Source organism: Castor canadensis, chromosome 7 (genome assembly GCF_047511655.1).
Source record: "Castor canadensis chromosome 7, mCasCan1.hap1v2, whole genome shotgun sequence".
In the NCBI taxonomy this organism is placed as follows: domain Eukaryota; kingdom Metazoa; phylum Chordata; class Mammalia; order Rodentia; family Castoridae; genus Castor; species Castor canadensis.
Genome location: NC_133392.1, coordinates 136,580,515 through 136,599,569, shown reverse-complemented (window position 1 = coordinate 136,599,569; position 19,055 = coordinate 136,580,515). Strand labels below are relative to the sequence as shown.

The following is a 19,055-nucleotide window of genomic DNA, read 5'->3' as shown; positions in this document are numbered from 1 at the left end:
AACAGGGTACTGGATTAAAAAATTTGTCTCTGGTCCTCCAAAAGATCTTCTGTGGTCAGAAGGCACAGGTAGCAGAAGAAAAAGAGCATGTACTCCACAGTAGACAAACCTGGGCTAGGATCCTGCTGTGCCATGCTCTTGCTATTTGACTTTGGTCAAGTCATTTTGCCTCTCTGGGCCTCAATTTCCTTATCTATAAGCATAAAACTATGTTTTAGGGTTATCATGAGAATTAAATGAAATAAGATAATGATAACATGCAATGTTTATACTCAGAACCCTGGTATGTGATTGGTATACTTCAAAAAAGTGATTTTCCTAATTTCATGGTGCTAAATCAGTTACTTATTTATTTCAAATGACCTTACATAAAGTGTTGCCTAGAAATACTCAACAAAGCATCATCTGGTGTAAAAACATTTAGGTCAGCTTTCTATCAACTACAGTTTCCACTGCTATAATTATGCAATCATCAACCACCACTAAAAACAACAAAAACCCCCAAAGCTGATGTTACTAAAATTGCTAAATATAGTAATTACTTGATTCTCAAGACCATGACCACCAATTACTTTAGGAAAGCAACAGAAATCTTTGCAATTGTCAGAGTGAGCAGAAGGCTGATTAGTTATCCCCAACACTGGTCTCTACAGCAGAAGGCTTTTGGTCGTTGCCTAAAATGGCAGCATATTCAGAAGTCTTTCTCAAATCGCTGCTTTCTCATACTTCATACTCTGAAAGAAACCATATCAAAAAAAAAAAAAAGAAAGGAAAAAAGAACTGAAAGAAAAAACAGACAAGGTATTTTCTTTTGAATTTGGCGTTCTTGGCACTGATTCTTGGTAAGAGGCTCTAGCAGAGTGAAATAATCTCCAGGAGCATAGCATACTCTATGAAATCTATAAATACAGCCCCTTTCTATGCAAAAAGTAATACATTCTCCCTATAAATGCAGATTCCTCAAGGAAAGGAAGCAAAGTGTCCTTTTCCAAGCACATATGTACAGAGAGCTATACAACATGCTTTAATTATACTATCTCTCAAACCAAGCTATGAGATAGACTTTAGCCTTCCTCAAACACATTAGGTAAACTGGCAGTGGTAGCACACACCTGAAATCCTGGAACTTGAGAGGTTAACACAGAGGAGCACAAGTTCTAGGCCAACCTAAGCTATATCGTGAGACCCTGTCTCAAAAAAAAAAAAAAAAAAAAGGTACTGTGGCAGGTGGCAGGTCTCAGTGATTAAGTAAAACCACCCAGCTCCAGGACCTACATCTGTCCAACTCTGAAAGTTTTTTCTTCTCAACACATCTTTATAAAATCTCAAAATGACTGTGTCAATTCTCCCATATGAGAAAGAATCTAAATCATGGTTCCAAAACAAAACAAACTCAACAAACCATAAGGATGACAATTTCTGTCAGTTAGCAGATTGCTTTTCTGCCTCCCAGGAGTTTTTAAAATGAACTGAAGGATTCACACAGGGTTATCCTTTTGAAATCTTAAATCTATAAAGGAAATGGTACCTGTTGACAACCACAGAGTACTGAAGCAGAAGAAAGTATAAAGCAGGTACAGGTTTCTTAACCACTTCTCAGATGTCTGCCAACAATATCCTGACAAAATCCAGGAAGCAGGACTTGGCTTGACTCCCAGCCTCTTCTCCATGGCCTTCCAGACAAGCAGAGTCAGTGCACTAGAAAGACAGAGAAGAAATTATATGCCAAGTAATTAATAATTGATTCCTGGAAATGTGGAATACTAGAGAATGTGACAGATTAGGAGGAACAGAAATTTCCAGTTTGTCTTTCAGTGCTCATTCCTGCCAATAAATTTTAAACCTGAGCTTTGATATAGCCTATAATTATCAGTGTAACAACATAGCAAGGGATTCAAATGAATTATTGTCTAATCTAACAGTAAATCATCAGGCTGTGGCAGAATGGAAAGAAAAGCTTTGACTTTTCAGTTCCTTTCTGCTAACAGTTTTGTGACTTTCACCAAACACACTTTCTTATATGTGAAAAGAAGTTGTACTTATTCTAACAAAACTAACCTGAGAGTATTGAAGGGCCCATTGTTCCTAAAATTTTTGATGTGATCTACCTAGGCAGGGCATGCACTCCCAGTTTGCTACTGTTCCTACCATTATTATCTCTAAAAATTGTCCAATTTACACTTCGATGTTATCCCCAATCCCTAAGAATCATTTGGAATTTCTGGCTTAAGTTCCAAATGAATTTATATTAGGCACTATGCTCTCTACTCTAGAATCTAGCAACTGTATGATTTAGTTCCCTTTTAAAAAATAAAAAAAACTATTTTTCCAGAAGTTTCTTCCCTCTTACCCAACTGTGCGACACTGTATAAATTACGCAGCTGAGCGACATTATGAGGGTCAACAGAGTTCTGAAGAAGCAATTTTTAAAAATCCTCTGTTGGCTGCACATGAGGGCTCACACCCACAGCTCCAGATACCCAGGAGAATGAAGTAAGACTGCTTAAGTCCAAGGGTTCAAGGCCAGCTGAGCAACACAATGAGATCTTATCTGGAGGAGGAGCAAGAGGAGAAGGAGGAGGAGCAAGAGGAGAAGGAGGAGGGAGAGGTCCTAAATATGTACCTTTATTGGGCAAATGATACAGACTGACAATCCTTAATCTTCACCCCACACCAGAATACAGCATTGCCTGGGTTAGATTTCAACATTAATGCCAGGAAATGTACACACACACACACACACACACACACACACACACACACAACACTGCTAAATTGAGGTGAAGTTGACCTAAGAAAAGGCTTTCACTGAGCCATAAACACCTGAAGGACTTCATCTTTCTCATTCTCTTCCATTTCTTCATGTGAGGGAGCAGGAGGCAGAAAGGAGGTATATGGGCCAGGGGACATATTAAAGATATGATGAAATAGAGCCTAAATTAGAAAGTATACCCAGAACCTTCTTTAGCTTCCCAGGCTGAAATAGGTTAGTGTGTGTGTGTGTGTGTGTGTGTGTGTGCACAAAAATGTGTGTATGTGGATTTTACCTAACATATTCCTGCCTTAAGTTTTAAAAGGATTTAAAACTCAAGGTGACTCAACACCTGTCATCAATAGCCTGGCAGGTGGGTGGGAAAAGTAGAAAAGAAATGAATAGGCTCTGAAAACAGGAGAAATAAACACCATTGGCCTAGCAAGCTGATTAGAAGTGCAATGTCTTACAAACGGTGCATAAGAGAGGCAGAGCTAATTTCATTTGAACTCCCAACCACTCATTCTGCTGAAACCTACAATTGCCTACTGGCACAAATCACCACCAGGGTCCAGCTAAAGGCTTGCTGACCAGAGGCAGGAACAACAACACATCACCAAGATCCAAATGATTTGTTATTGAATCAAAGGGTAACAAACCCAGTGAGAGAACACACACCCCCACAAAACTTGACAAATGAAAATCTAGAAAAGCTCCCAATAGTTCTGGCATTTAGGGCGTTACAAGTACACCCAAAATAAAAGCACTTTCTGTTGCAGCAGCTGTTCAGACAGAGCAGGGGGTAATGTTTACTTAATACTTCAGGTTGATCGGGGATGTATCATAGTTCAGTCTGTCAGCTACATACGTGGAACTCCATTTATGTACACAGCGATAAGGTATGTTTGAATAACGACGGAGCACGTCTGAAACAGCCTATTCAGCGGGTGTGAGTAATCAAGAATAAAGCTTTAAAGAAAAAAAAAAGTCTCATATTTGGGAAAGTTGCAGAACAGACTGCCATGAATAGCTTTGCTTATATTTGCAGACACTGTTTTTCAAATAGCTGGAAAAAATGAACAGATTGTTCTGGGAGGTCGTCTTTCCAATTTGTTCCTAGTTTCAATTGTTAATCACAAGAAAGCACAAGGAGAGTCGTCAGCTAAAGCCCTCCACTAACAGCATCTATTGTCAGTTAAGCAAAACCACCATGAGCTGAGGAGAAGGCAAAGCATTCCTGGAACCCCGTCTGGGGGTGGGGGTAATTTTGACTTCCTTCACTTCACTGTAGTCACCGCAGGACCCTCTGTCGGGCATAATTTTCAAAACCATGAATGAGGCAGGTTTCGCATCACCGTAATTTACACATCTTGCCAACTCCGCCCCCCTTATTCTGCATCGCCTTCCTATCTCGGTAGGAGATCAACCAGCAGACAGCAGCTAAGGGCGAGGCTGCAGAGGTTGAAGGTGTAAGGAGGACAGCGCCTGGAACCCAGTCTGTCAGTCTGACTGTCAAGGAATAGAAAGAGCTGCATGACCAGGCCGCAAGCCCAAAAGAAGAGGGGTTCAGCCTGGGACGCGACCTCCGCACCTGAAGGCCAGAAGCAGCTGACTGCCCTGGCCGGGCCAGGAGCGCCACCTCCGGGTCCCAGCACCCGGCCCGGCCAGCGCACCCCCAGGCATCGCCCGTCCCGCCTGCCCCTCCCCTGGGCTCATGGTCCTCGGCCTGGCAGCCAGCTGCCCCGGCCACCTACCGGGGCTCAGGGCCACATAGCGGAGCCCCGGCTCTCGGTGGCCTCCGCCTCCTCCCGGTCCATGGGCTCGGAGTCCCAACCTTCTCTACCCTCAAGCCGAGGAGGAGGAAGGGGAAGAAGGTAGTGCGGGTTCCCCACCAGGACAGCTCCCTGTAGCTCAGCCTCCCTGGACAGCGACCGCGGCCGGAAACGCCGCCTCCTCCCACCTCCCGGGGCTCAACCCGGAAACACACTCTTCAGGCTAATCAACCTCTCCCCTCCACCCCCAGACGGAAGCGCAATTCCAGCCGCGAGCCCCAGGGGGAGGAGGGGCAGTGCTGAGGGTAGAACTACGCACAAGCGAAAGCGTCTGCGCCCCAGCCTCTAGCCTCCGGCCCTCCCAGGGCTTGCCTCCTTTGCAGGAACCCCAGGCCCCAGACTCCAGCAATACCCACAAGGAAGATGGCGGCAACGGCGACACCCCCCACGGCTAAGCGCCCTGCTGCGTCATTGGCCAGAGCCCGGAGTGAAACCACCGCCGATTGGTCGAGCGCGATGCGGGGGTGGGGGTGGAGCTGCAGTAGCCGGGAGCCCGGAGTGGGCAACTCGGCGTGAGCAGCTGCCCCAGGCTCCCACAGCATCGCGCCGGGAGAAGACTTCGCCGCTCGGGGCCGCAGCCTGGTGAGCTCAGCCCCCTTCAGGCCCTCCTCTGCATCCCAGCCGGGGCCTCTCCGTGCCGCCGCTGATCGATGCTGACTCTCCCCGGGGACCCTATCGCGACTCCATCGCGCCATATCGCGACACCATCGTGCCCTGTCGAGAATCCATTTTGTCACAGCCCTTTTCAATATATATATATTTTTTAATTTGCCCTGTCATCTTTGGGGGCTGTCCCCCTCCATGTCGTGATTTTGCTGTGATCTCTCCGTGACATCACCGCGCCATCGTGAAGTGTGATCTCATCGCTGCCCTGTCGTGACTTCATCAATGTCGTGTTGTGACCTGGCTTCGGCGGGACAGGTGGTGACCGCCAGGAACCCTCCTCCCCTTCTCATCTCCCCATCTCAGCAGCCCCGCTTCGATTATCCGGCTCTTGGATTCTCTGTTGTCCCGGGAGCTACCCCTCTTGCTTCTCCAAGCCCCTGCCCGCATCCACAGGCTGATAGCAGGACTCGGAGGACGAGGACAGGGAGCACAAGGGGTTAATTCTGCTGCTGCTGCTGCTGCTGCTGCTGCTGCTGCTGCTGCTGTTGCTGCTGCTCCTGCAGCCTTTGCCTGAGGGAGGGAAAGGAGAGAAGGCAAGGAACCCTGGAGGGGAGGGGGCGACTGGGATCTGGAGGGGTGGGGTCCCCCGAGGGGCCTCCAAGCCTTCCCTGGTGAGCTCGTATTCTCACTTCTGCTGAAGCTTATCTCCTGCCTCTGAAGAAGGTAGGGGAAAGGAAGCCTAGGATGCCCTTTTTTCCCTTGTCAGCCTGAGTCCGGATAATCGAACTTCACCCATGTATGTCTCCGTTCCTCCCTGTCTGTCCGCACCACTCACTCCCTGTGTGCCTCGTGGAGAGAAATAAAACCTGGCCTCGAGTGCCAGGGGCTGCTGAGCAGTGTGGACAGCTCTCTTTAACCCCAGGAGATTGGTGAGGAGAGCTGTCCAGCTGAACATCAGGATGCATGGTCCTCCTTGCCCACTCTCTGGAGGTGACCTTGGACCAGGGTCCCTTCTTCAACCCAAAGGATTTGCAGGTCCAGCCTCTTAAGGGAGCTCCCCCAAGGGAGGTCAGTCCTGAGGAAGCCACCCTTCCAAATTCTTCCTCCCCTCCCTCTGTGCTAATCCCTCCCTCCATCCTCCACTGCCACCCCCGCCCCCGCCCCCGTCCCTCCTCTGCAGAGGGATGCTCAGTCCCTCTTGTGTTCACAGTTGGGCAAGGCGGGCATCATGGCCTCGGATTGCGAGCCAGCTCTGAACCAGGCAGAGGGCCGAAACCCTACCTTGGAGCGCTACCTGGGAGCCCTCCGTGAAGCCAAGAATGACAGCGAGCAGTTTGCAGCCCTGCTGCTAGTAAGGAACTGGCTAATATTTGGGAGGTGGGAGGGCTGGGTGGTCAGGCACCCAAAGAATGGGGTCAACAAAGTCCCAAGGATATATAAGTAATGCTGGCAACCCTGGAGGCACCAAAGAAAACCCAAGACCTCTACCTTTGTTTGTTTTTTTGTTTTTGTTTTTTGTTTTGCCTCCCTGAGAACAGAGGCAAAGGAGAGAATGGGGGTGAATAAGGCAGTTGCACTGGGGCCTTGGAGGAGGCTGCCTGGGTTTGCTTTCTGGGGCGTCCCAGAGCAGATGGAAGCTGACTCACAGGGTAACAGCAGCAGGTAGTAACTAGTGCAGAGTACTTGAGGGCTGGGGATGATTTTTCTGGGACCCAAGAGAATAGCAGGATTGGAACTGACTGAGGAAGGGTCTTAGAGGACGGCCAAGGTGGCAGTAAGTAGGTTGAAGGTAAGGGAGCTTGTTTAAGTCTTAGCCCTGTTAGAGGAACCCAGGCTGGGGACAGCAGAGCCGAAGCTGCAGTGCTAGGAGGGGGGGGGTTGATGTGTGGGGGATGAAGGGAGGAGGGAGTACAGCCGCTGCTTGTTTGCCATGGCAACAGGGAGAAGGCTCTGGAGTCAAGGGCTCACACTGCAGCAGAGGAGGTGTTTAGGTGAAATGTAAGGGGAAATGTTTTGACATGCAGAGCAGCGAGACAGGAGCCATTTCCCCTGAGAAGGTGGCGGAAATGGATCAGAGACTTCTCTGGAGACAGCAGCCAGAGAAGGACCCAAAATCCCTGGGGGATTTTAAATACCTGGAGTTCTGAGCCCCTTCCAGTTCAGGTTATGGGCATCTAAATTAGACATCAGGAAGAACTTCTCAACTGGCCAGGTAACCAACAACTCATGTGAGGTGTTGAGGAGGACTGGTCCTCTCTTCCATGGGATAATCATAGATGAGAGGGATCTCAGAGGTCACACTTGTCTGTCTCCAAGGAGAAAGGAGCTGGCTGAAATGACCAGAGTGAGTCCTGTTGCATAATCCAGTCCTGCTAGTCCTCAATGCCCAGGGTGCAGGGAAGGGATAGTCCTTGCCACCTCTTCCTTTCATCTTGCTGATAGCACATACCCCCTATAGGTGACCAAGGCAGTCAAAGCAGGTGACATTGATGCCAAAACGCGGCGGCGGATCTTTGATGCAGTTGGCTTCACCTTCCCCAATCGTCTCCTGACCTCGAAGGAGGCACCTGATGGCTGCCCTGACCACGTTCTCCGAGCCCTGGGCGTGGCCCTGCTGGCCTGTTTCTGCAGTGACCCTGAACTGGCCGCTCATCCCCAGGTCCTGAACAAGATCCCCATCCTTAGCACCTTTCTTACAGCCCGGGGAGACCCCGATGATGCTGCCCGCCGCTCCATGATTGATGACACCTACCAGTGCCTGACAGCTGTAGCAGGCACACCTCGAGGGCCCCGGCATCTCATTGCTGGTGGCACAGTGTCTGCCCTATGCCAGGCATACCTGGGGCATGGCTATGGCTTTGACCAGGCCCTGGCACTCCTGGTGGGGTTACTGGCTGCTGCGGAGACACAATGCTGGAAGGAGGCTGAGCCCGACCTGCTGGCAGTATTGCGGGGCCTCAGTGAGGATTTCCAGAAAGCCGAAGATGCCAGCAAGTTTGAGCTCTGCCAGCTGCTGCCCCTTTTTCTGCCCCCGACAACCGTGCCCTCTGAATGCCTCCGAGATCTGCAGGCCGGGCTGGCACGCATCCTGGGAAGCAAGCTGAGCTCCTGGCAGCGCAACCCTGCACTGAAGCTGGCAGCCCGCCTGGCGCACGCCTGCGGCTCCGACTGGATCCCTGTGGGCAGCTCTGGGAGCAAGTTCCTGGCCCTGCTGGTGAATCTGGCATGCGTGGAGGTCCGGCTGGCCCTGGAGGAGACAGGCACAGAGGTGAAAGAGGATGTGGTGACTGCCTGCTACGCCCTCATGGAGTTGGGGATCCAGGAATGTACCCGCTGTGAGCAGTCCTTGCTTAAGGAGCCACAGAAGGTACAGCTCGTGAGCATCATGAAGGAGGCCATCGGCGCTGTCATCCATTACCTGCAGCAAGTAAGTATACAGGGGGAGCTCCGTGGGTGGGGAGGCAGTGCAGGAGCCTGAAGGCAAGGTGGTGTAGCTGCATGAACATGCAGGCTGGTACCACAGCAAGCACTCTGGGAGTAGTGTGTGACCAAGCCTCTCTCCCTCTCCCTCCCCCCATGGCCCTCCACACAAGCACCATACCACACACCATATGTGCACTTCCATCACAGCGCGCGCGCGCGCGCACACACACACACACACACACACACACACACACACACACAACACATTTAACCTCCCACTCACACAATGCTCCCCAGTACACACACTACACACCACACAAAAAATTGGAGCAGTCTGTTCTGCTAACTCTGTTGCATTGTTTTACATACACACACGTAGAAACTTGTAGGGTACAGGAAAAAAGAACAGGACTTCGTGGTTCCTGACCTCTGTAGAGGTTCACCTAACTATTTGCCTTCCCTAACCCCCTCCCAGTCTAAGAGGCCCACTCTCCTGTCTCACAGGGACTCAGGCATGACTCTGATCTCTTTAATGGTCTGCTCCAGCCACTGAACTCACCAAACATTTACCTAGCAAGCCATGCTAAGCTCTGGTCTCATTTTCTGTTTTAGCCCAAAAGAGGACATTACCCCCTCCCACTGTTCGGGGATATTTACGTGGTAGGCTGTCTTCCTAGCCCCGACCAGAGCCTCTGGAGGAATGCTACTTAGTGTAGACCTGTGAGTTTCCTTCCAGCCTCCACTTACTTTAGAGGTACAGAGATAGGAGAATATGACTTGAGTCTTGGTGAGTGCAGGTCATGTTGTCTGAGATCCACTTCACTCAGCAGATACACCGAGGGCCTGCTGTGTGCTAGGCTGCAGTTGCATGTGTCTCTCCCATGTGCTAGGTGCTGAGTAGAATAAGGCTTGGTGCCCACCTTTGAAAGGCTCACAGGCCAGTCATGTTATTTTTAGGCTGTCTGGCAGGCTGGGGAGGCAGAGGAGGGTCTGTGGTCCTGCTTCATCTCAGTAGGGTCCTGTGGCAACAGGTGGGGCCAGAGAAGCAGAAGGAGCCCTTTGTGTTTGCCTCCGTGCGGATCCTGGGTGCCTGGCTGGCGGAGGAAACCTCATCCCTGCGTAAGGAGGTGTGCCAGCTGCTGCCGTTCCTTGTCCGTTATGCCAAGACTCTCTATGAGGAGGCTGAAGAGGCCAATGACCTTTCGCAGCAGGTGGCCACCTTGGCCATCTCCCCTACCACCCCAGGGCCCACCTGGCCAGGGGACGCTCTCCGGTAAGTTTATAGTTAAAGTCTATCCAGCCAGACCATTTTAAAGGGTCATACAGGGACACCCTGTCTCCCACAGACTGAACTGTGATCAGTTCCCTAATTGAGCCATAAGAATTCCCTTAGGATTATTTCTGCTTGTTTGGGGGGCCTTGTTCCCACAGGACTCCTGCACTGTCACATGTCATTTGCTATCCCCAGATTTCTCAATAAAAAAAAGAACCTCCTGTTTATCGAGCATCTGCTACAAGCCGACCCTTTTGCTACACCCTTTACCACAATGATGTCTTTTGATCCACACAGAAAATCTGATAGAAGTCTCATCACATTTTAAAGATGAGGAAATAAGTCACACTCTGCGGCAGAGCACTGGGCCTCTGCTGGGCCTGTGTGACTCTGAAACTTGTGCTTTTTTGGCAATACCTATGAGGGTGTTTCTTTTCCCCCTATTTCCACTTCTCAGACAGGGTACCCTGACAAAAGACACCTTTGTACCTTCATCTCTCCTAACCCTACTCATGTCCGTCCTTGCCATACCACCAGGCTCCTTCTGCCCGGTTGGTGCCACCTGACTGTCGAAGATGGACCCCGGGAGATCCTGATCAAGGAGGGGGCCCCTTCTCTTCTGTGCAAGTACTTCCTGCAACAGTGGGAGCTCACATCCCCTGGCCATGACACCTCAGTGCTGCCTGACAGCGTGGAAATCGGCCTGCAGACCTGCTGCCACATCTTCCTCAACCTCGTGGTCACAGCACCAGGGCTGATCAAGTGAGGGGCTTGGGAGAGGCTGGGATGAGATCCAAGGAAGCAGTGGAACTGCCCAATTACCTCAAATTCTTAATCTCCTACTTTGGTTCTCTGTATCTGGGTTCCTTTTAGTGTTAGAATGGAACAGTTTCAGGATAGACAAAGACAAAGCCTGGCATGGTGGTACATTCCTATAATCCCAGCTACTTGGGAGGCAGAGGCAAGAAGGATCACAAGTTCAAAGCTAGCCTAGGCAAGGTTATTGAGACCCTATCTCAAAAAAATTTTTTTTTAAATATATAAACAAAAATGGTTGGGGATGTGCTGTAGTTAGTAGAGTGCTTGCCTAGCATGTGCAAGGCCTAGAGAGATCAATTACCAGTACCAAAAAAAAAAAAATACAAGCCAATCCCATCCAAGGACTTGGCATCTAGAAACCCAGGGATGATTATCCCAGTGTCTCTCTGCTCCAGCCATAACCCCAGCATCTGCTACGTGGAATTTAACCGAACTCACATGCCCTTGTTGAGGCTCACTGTTAACTCTTTACCCTGATGCCTGATTTCCTGCCTTACCCTGGCCTAGTGAAGCCAAAAGTCCCAGATCCCAGGCTTTCCTGAGAGTGCCATACGATCTACTAACTCTCTCCCCGCCCCTGTCCTCCCCTTCTCTCCCCACAGGCGTGATGCCTGCTTCACATCTCTTATGAACACCCTGATGACATCACTACCCGCACTAGTGCAGCAACAAGGGAGGCTGCTCCTGGCAGCCAATGTGGCTACCCTGGGCCTCCTTATGGCCCGGCTCCTTAGCACCTCTCCAGGTAAGCCATGGGGACCAAGGCCTGATGGGTAAGGGCAGAAGACCTGGGTGAACCTGCTGAATTCAGAGTATAAGTACCCATTCCCAAAAAATGGTTTTGCAGAATTTTCCCATCAAGAGGAAATCTCTACAGTATATCTCCATCTGCCACCCCCACCCTTCTTCCTAAAATGATAACATTCTTTTCCTTCTGAAGACTTTTAAGGCAAGGTCTGGTGGGTGTTAAGTACAGGCCTGCTCACAGGCACAGGTACCTGGAATCCCTGACAGCCCAAGGACTCTGAATCCAGTGTTTTCAAGGTGGATCCACTCCCACCCAGGCCTTGAGTCAGAAACCTAACTTCCTTCCATTGAGGTTTTTCACCCACCTCAGTGTCAGGCATCAGCATTGTCCCTCTGTGTACAACTTCTCCTTCACTCTGGCTCTGTGCAGGGGGAAGGGTGTCCCCTCCAGCCCCTGGCAGCCCTCAATGTCTCCCACTTTGGCTGTGGGTGTCTGCTTGTGTCCCACTGTCCCCACCTGTTCCCTATGCCCCATCTGTCAGATTGGAGGAGCTGAGCAGATGTCTGGGAACAGGGTGTAATGTGCCCATACCCTCAGCTGCTTCTGTGCTTTCTGTGTGGTGATCCCAGGAGGGTACCCAGCAGTGGAAAGGGGAGCATGTCTCTGGACCAGGAGTCCCCCGCACTCTCAGTCAGCACTCCGACAGAGCCACTCTGTCATGACCCCGGTGCTGGCCCATCCACAAATACCACCATATTTGGTGAATAAAATCCTGGAGAACATCTGCAGGAAGAGGGCTCCTGAACGCCTCTGAGGCAGGTACCCCAAAGCTGCTCACTGTTCACATTCCTCTCTGGCACTCTTCTGGCCCAAAAATCAAACTAGTGCATTTTGGCTGCCAACTGCTGGAGTCCCTGCTGAGAGAAACCTGAGGAAGGTCTCTCTAGCATCTGACAAGAGGCTTATTTCCATCTTCTGTACTACAGAGATCTTGGTGATGAAGTGTACATTTAATTCTCCCAACAAATTGCTAAGATTAGAACTACTAGCCCCATGTTACACTGAAGAAACTGAGCCCCAGAAAAGGGAACTACCTAAAGTCACACAGTAAGCGTCAAAGGTAGGGTTTAAGCCCAGTCTGATTCCAGGTATTGCTTGGGGTCTCTGAGAGTGTCCACATAGGTGGGAAAGTGAGGGGCTGGCCCATCTATTTCATGCTGCCACTCTCTCCTTGCCTTCCAGCTCTTCAGGGAACCCCAGCATCCAGAGGTTTCTTTGCAGCCGCCATCCTCTTCCTATCTCAGTCCCACGTGGCACGGGCCACACCTGGCTCTGACCAGGCAGTACTGGCCCTGTCTCCTGACTACGAGGGAATCTGGGCTGACCTGCAGGAGCTCTGGTTCCTGGGTATGCAGGCCTTCACCGGCTGTGTGCCGCTGCTGCCTTGGCTGGCCCCTGCTGCCCTTCGGTCCCGCTGGCCACAGGAGCTGCTCCAGCTGCTAGGCAGTGTGAGCCCTAACTCCGTCAAGCCCGAGATGGTGGCTGCCTATCAGGGCGTTCTGGTGGAGTTGGCACGGGCCAACCGGCTGTGCCGAGAGGCCATGAGGCTGCAGGCGGGTGAGGAAACAGCCAGCCACTACCGCATGGCTGCCTTGGAGCAGTGCCTGTCAGAGCCCTGAGGGGCGTCCACTGGGGACAGACCCGGGGGTGGGCAGCGAGGGAAGGAAGGGGGGAGGCATCTTCCCTGAAGCCCCCAAACTGGACCTCTCTCCCCAGACTTTCCCCCCTGCAAACACCCAGCTTTCTGGCTTTTCTGAGGGCAAGGGCATGGTGCCCACCCCTCAGGTGTAAGGAACTGCGCCCATCCCTCAGACCTTCATGGGGTGGGGATTGACTTGGAAATCACATGGTTGTCCCCGCCAGGCCGGGGAAGGTTGGAGCAGCCCCCAGGGAAGGGGCACTAGGTGTCATTATACCCAGTGTCTGGCTCCCCCACAGGAGGGAGGCCCCAGGGTAGGACAGGGCTGGCAGGAGCTGACTGCCTCAGCCCATGTGCCCTGCCGGCCAGGGCGTGGCCTCCCCTAGACTGTGGTGCCCCTTCCGGCTCCCCAGGTCCACGCCCTTTAAATTGACCATTTGGCTCTTGTCCTTGGCACCCTTGGGCAGAGAGCAGGCTTAGGCCATTGACATCTAAGTTCTTCCTTTCAACTTCAGTGATCCAGGTTCTGAACTGCCCCTATCCTTCCAGGCAAATGGAGGCAGTCAGGCCATTGGGGCTGGGAAACCTCCTTCCACCTGAGCTTCCTTGAGGGGACCCAAGAGTCCTTGGCCCGGGTCTCTTAAGCTTTTGTGTCATGTTGCATCAGAGTGACGATGAGGGTTGGGGAGTTATTTATTTTGCTTGTCCTGATCCCTGCTTAGACACCTGAGCATCTGATCCCTGTCCCCCTGGCTAGAGCCAGGAGCAGGAGGAACATCTCCCCAGAATCTGCATGTTTCCCCAGTGATTGCACTCCATTGCCACCGTGGTGCCTGGCTTCTGCTCCCACCCCTTCTATGACTCCTCTCTGCAAAGAGACGCGACTGGCGGCTCCAGCAGGGACTTCCCTTCTTATAAACCTCGGGGGGGGAACCCCACCTGATCCCTTGCTTCTCCAACCCGCCCCCCCAGTGCGTTCTGTGATCGCCAAGTTCAAACCTGTGCACATGTGGACACTCAATAAATGTTCATTGGTGACAAGAAGCCTCCTGTGTGATCCACCCTGCATCTGCTCTCCCTTTCAGCCTCCATCAGCTCATAACTACTACTTGCTAAATACGTGTTCTCTAAACTCATTTCACAAGTGTTCAGCCTCCCAAGAGCCCTGGAAAGAAGGGACCATAATTCCAGTTTTACAGATGGAGAAGCTTAGGCTTGGATAAGTGATTTACTCACTGTATTGCCATTAGAGCCAGGCCTCCACACAGGCCCTCAAGTCTCCACCCACACCTTTCACTGGCCAGATGATGTGGCCAGGCCTGCTGGGGACTCTCGGGGACAAATGAAGTGCTGTGTTGTCCCTTTCAGAAGGTTGTTTCTGAGAGTCACTACCACGGCCTCCAATATTTTAAAAAGTAAATCCTAATTTTTATGTGAAATCCAACTTTTGAATGTTGGTAACTAATATTTTCAACTAAATCATTACTGGCCTAACAAAAATGAACAGGCCAAATGCAGCTTTCAGGCTACCAACTGTTGACCTGTGAGAAGGGGAAAGGTCTGAGAGCTTCAGCAGAAGATGGACCAAACACCCTCTACCTTGCCAGGACCAAACTGGAGTTGTTGGGTTGGAGCCAGACACCATACCATCTTCAGATCCCCTACCTAGGCCATCAAACCTACAAGCATTTGCAGAGCACATCCTATTGCCTACCTGGTATGCCTACTGGCTCTGCATAACAGGAATATCCATTTACTTACCTGGAAGTCAGCATATGAAAAGACAGACCCTGCACCCAAGCACCATGAAGGTGTAAGCAATGGCTTCTATGGAGTTCTAACCAAATGGAGCATGATGCTTGTTCAAGTCCAGGAAACCTCAAAGCATGTATTTGCTCTGAGACTTGAGGGATAGAAGGGGCTTGCTAAGTAGACAAGCAGAGGGATGGCAGGTACAAAGGCATGCAAGCAGTTTCCCCCGTTGCCACCGTGAAGCAGGGAAAATGAAGTTGACCAGACCACACAGAGTCCTAGTGTGTACTGCTCAGAAGCAGAGATGTGGAGTCATGCTGAGGGACCAGACTGCAGATTTTTGAGCAGATTAAATAGAATAATTTACATTTTACTTATTTATTGTTGGTACTGGGGTTTAAAGTCAGCCTTATGCTTGCTAAGCAGGCATTCTACTACTTGAGCCACTTCACCAGCTCTGGTTTGCATTTTAGACAAGATGATTGGCTGCAAGAGGGATGGCTGAAGCCAAGAATGGTGGTACAAGCCTGTGATTCCAGCCCTTAGAAGGCTGAGGCAGAAGAACAGCAAATTTAGGGTCGTCCTGGACTACACAGGGAGACCTTGTGAAAGGAAGGAAGAGAAGGAAGGGAGGGAGGGAGAGAGGGAAGGAGGGAGGAAGGGAGGCTCTAAAGGACGACTCCAGATTCCTCATCAGTGCCTCTGTGTAGATAATAGGACTGTTCACTGTGGTAGGAAACACTAAGAGAAACTGGCTTGTGGAAGGTATAAACTCAGTTTGGCAAATCGTAAATTCGTTCTACATGTGGAACATCCAAGGGGTAGTTGCTTTCCTGCATGCAATGGGAGAACCAAACTCAGCAAAGCTTAGTAACACCATACAGACTGAGTTCTATGCTTTCATGAAGTATGGTCAGAGAGCTCTGGGCTCCAGAGTAGGGAAAAGACTAGGCTTAACTTGCAATACTAAGCTTGATCATGGAGATTTTGCTGAGGGAAAATGGGAAGATGTGAGCTGCAGTTGTGAGCTCTAACCACAAGGTGGAGCCTCGTCATCTCCTAGTGCCAGATTTCACCTCGGAACACTTCAAACATGCCCAGCCAGGCCACAGCAGGAGTTGTGAAGGCTGGGGAAGGAGGATGTCTGTATCAATAATAACTGAAGCAGGCCTGAGTTTTTCTTAACAAAGTGAAAAGGCAGGATCACATTTTGAAAAGGGGAAAAAGGTGAGCTTGGAAAAACCACAATATGCCAAATGGAAGTCCACATATGTCTGAACGTGCACACCTGTGTCAATATGCATCCCATGTTTCCATGTGTACATGTGTTTCCCATGAATTCTCTGTGCATGTTGTGTGCCCCATCTTCCCAGGAGTGTCTGCATGAGTATCCCTGTGCACATCCTAAGTCTCAATGAGTGCACATGTCCCAAAGAAGGGGTAACCAGAAACCCCCAACTGCATGCCTCAGGAAGTGAGGAGTCCTTTGTCCCCAAGTAGAAGATCCCCAAAGTCTGGAACCATGGTACGCCCAAACACCAACAGACCGTGTAGAACATGCCTCTCCCATCAAACATAAGTAAAGTCACTCATTTATCAGATAATCTCAGATTATACCTGGGAGCTAGTCTAGCTACCCAGGGTCATGTTCACATAGAACTTGCTGAAGGATCCCTTAATAGGCAAAGGAATTCATAAAGTTATCCAATGACTCACTTAACATTATCTATTTATTTATTTTGCGGTACTGGGGCTTGAACTCAAGTTCTACCAGCCCTTTTTTGTAATGGGTTTTTTCGAGATAGGGTCTCTCAAACTGTTTGCCCAGGCTGGCTTGGAACTGTGATCCTCCTTATGTCTGCCTCCTGAGTAGCTAGGATTACAGGCATGAGCCACCGGGCTGCCCAGCTTATCATTCATTTAATAGGTATTCATTGACCACCTGTCGTGCATCAAGCACGGTGCTAGACACATTTTCTGTTTCTTCTTTCTTGGTGAATTCTTTGTAATTCTGAAGTAGGAAGTGGAAGCTAATCACAGTGCAAAGAACCTGGAATGCTAGTTAGTTTAGAGTTTTTCCCTGACATGGGCCATGAGGAGTCCCAGGAGAGTTTTCAGCAGGGAAGGAACATAGTCCAGTCACTCCTCTTACTGAATAGAGTTGGAATTGGATAGGAAGAGATATGAATTCAGGTTGTTGCAACAGCCTACACAGTGACTCCCAAACTGTAGTGAGCTCTGAGTCACCTTAAGGACTTATTAAAACATAGATTGCTTGGCTCCACCTCAGAGTTGCTGATTCAGTAGGTCTGGCATGGGGTCCAAGAACTGGCACTTTCAACAAGTTCCTAAATGTTGGTGATGCTAGTTGAGGGACCACATTTTGATAGCTACAGGTCTATGGAGAAAGACTAAGGTAGCTTAAGGCACTGAGAAAAAAACCATGTGCTTTCTAGGATACCTGCCTCAAGTCTCCTCTATGTACATCCCATGAGTGGATGTTTAAAGGTTAAAAATGGCAACACTCAGGCTGGGTGTGGTGGTGCACACCTGTAATCCCAGCACTTGGGAGGCTGAGGCAAGAGAATTATAAATTCAAGGTCAGTCTGGGCTACACAGAGAGAATATGTCTCAAAAAACCAAAAGACAAAATAAAACAAATGGCAGCACTGTGAGGATTGGCTTGTGGTGGTAAGTGAAAGGTCCCAGACTCTTCCAGGATGCCTGACTGACAAGTTTTGAACTTGACGGATGATAGTGTCATTTATGGGACTATAGGACCAGGAGGAGGAGCAGGTGTGGGTGGAGGAGATGGTAAGTCCAGATTTGACTTGGAAGCTCAGATGACTGCAAGGAGATGTCTGAAGGAAACATTCAGTGGCTCTGTGTGTGTGTGTGTGTGTGTGTGTGTGTGTATTTCTGAATCTGTAGTGAGATCTACAGACTGGAGATGATTAGACTTGAGAGAAGATGAACTCACTCATGAAGAATGTAGATAGGAAGAAAAGACAGAAACTGCTCCTCTAAGAATGAATAACTCACAGTAAGGATGAGGAGGGACTCAAAGGAGATAGAAATGAAGGCAAAAGTGGTCAGAGTAGGAGGAAAATGAGGCAAGAAAGGAGTATCTGTAGCTGCAGTGATACTTACCAAGGAAGCCACCAGACAGGCAGTGCATTCCCATCTGTCACTCTGGCTTCCCAAGCATGGTGGAGTGAGCAGAGGGATCCCCCTTGCTGCTTCTGGACTACTCCGAAAGGGTCTACCAACTTGTGTACACTGGCATCGAGCCTGGGGCTTGATTTCTGATGTCCTGTGGCTGAAGGTAAAGGTAGGAGGAAGCAGGGTGTCACATATCCATTTGTATAAATACAAACTCACTCCAAACCTCAGATCTGTCCTGAGCAGGCAAGTTACAGAGCTGTCCAATTATGCTTCATCCACCACCCTAGCTGGTGGTTCCAGCCTTGGAAAGCCCTTAGTGATGAATCCTTGACTCTTACCCTCCTTTTTATCCTACAGTCCTCCAGGATGACATGACCCAGGCCTGAGTTCTGGACCAGCCATGTGCCTTCTGGGATAACCATATAGAATCATGTTCTGTGGGTTAATGGTGTCACCTTCATGTCCCCTTTTCTTCTAGTCTTTCTCAATATTGTTACCTTTTCCTTCTCTTTTACTACTTCACTAAAAAAGAGATCTGAGAAAACAACTAGTGTTCTCTATTCCCCACTTCTTATTCATTGCTGTTGAAGTTGCAGAAACTGAAACCAGAGGGGGAAGGGGACCTGCCCAGAGTCACACTGTCACTCAGAGACAGGACTAAATTGTAGACCCTTGAATCCAAGGCAGTATAGAAGTAGTGACCATGAGCACAGAGAAGGGCTGGAGGGGGACTGCCAGCACTGCCTCATAACTAGCTGCTTGAATTTGAGCGAGTCATTCCAACTCTCTGTGCCTGATTCCTCATCTGAAAATGGGGGTTTTAAGGGCATCTATCCCAAAGAGCCATGAAGAGGGTGAGATAATTTAATATTCATAAACTACTTAGTAGAGAGGCCAGTGCATTCTGTAAAAAGTATTTGCTGTGATAATTTGTACGCCACCCTGTTCTGTACATTTTTTTTCTTTTTCAAATATCTTCCTTCTGC

The 19,055-nt window shown here is 49.8% G+C and overlaps 2 protein-coding genes across 8 annotated transcripts in view; one reads left to right on the top strand and one right to left on the bottom strand.

Moving 5' to 3' along the window:
• The window catches only part of Kiaa0319l (KIAA0319 like), an 88,561-nt gene extending 83,592 nt beyond the window's left edge, over positions 1-4,969 (bottom strand). Inside the window, exons 1-2 of one of the 4 annotated variants that reach the window (XM_020159632.2) lie at positions 4,844-4,969; positions 1,529-1,698 (exon numbers count right to left, since the gene is read on the bottom strand). In XM_020159632.2, the coding sequence (XP_020015221.1) occupies positions 1,529-1,670 (142 nt within the window). In that variant the 5' untranslated portion in view covers positions 1,671-1,698; positions 4,844-4,969. Of the gene's footprint in view, positions 1-1,528; positions 1,699-4,506; positions 4,725-4,843 lie in introns of those variants that run through there. The other 3 variants (XM_020159631.2, XM_074080597.1, XM_020159633.2) reach the window with 3 other exon arrangements.
• Positions 4,970-5,033: 64 nt separating this feature from the next.
• Positions 5,034-14,196, top strand: Ncdn (neurochondrin). Of its 4 annotated transcripts, none has more exons than XM_020159637.2 (7): positions 5,034-5,166; positions 6,401-6,541; positions 7,649-8,617; positions 9,645-9,886; positions 10,424-10,648; positions 11,308-11,450; positions 12,696-14,196. In XM_020159637.2, exons 2-7 carry the CDS (start codon positions 6,419-6,421, stop codon positions 13,130-13,132), a joined length of 2,139 nt encoding a protein of 712 aa, XP_020015226.1. In that variant the 5' UTR covers positions 5,034-5,166; positions 6,401-6,418; the 3' UTR covers positions 13,133-14,196. The 4 variants fall into 4 exon arrangements, with proteins under 4 accessions (XP_020015226.1, XP_020015224.1, XP_073936700.1 ...); XM_020159635.2 differs by lacking the exon at positions 5,034-5,166 and adding an exon at positions 5,336-5,505; XM_074080599.1 differs by lacking the exon at positions 5,034-5,166 and adding an exon at positions 5,641-5,783.
• The last annotated feature ends 4,859 nt before the right edge of the window (positions 14,197-19,055 follow it).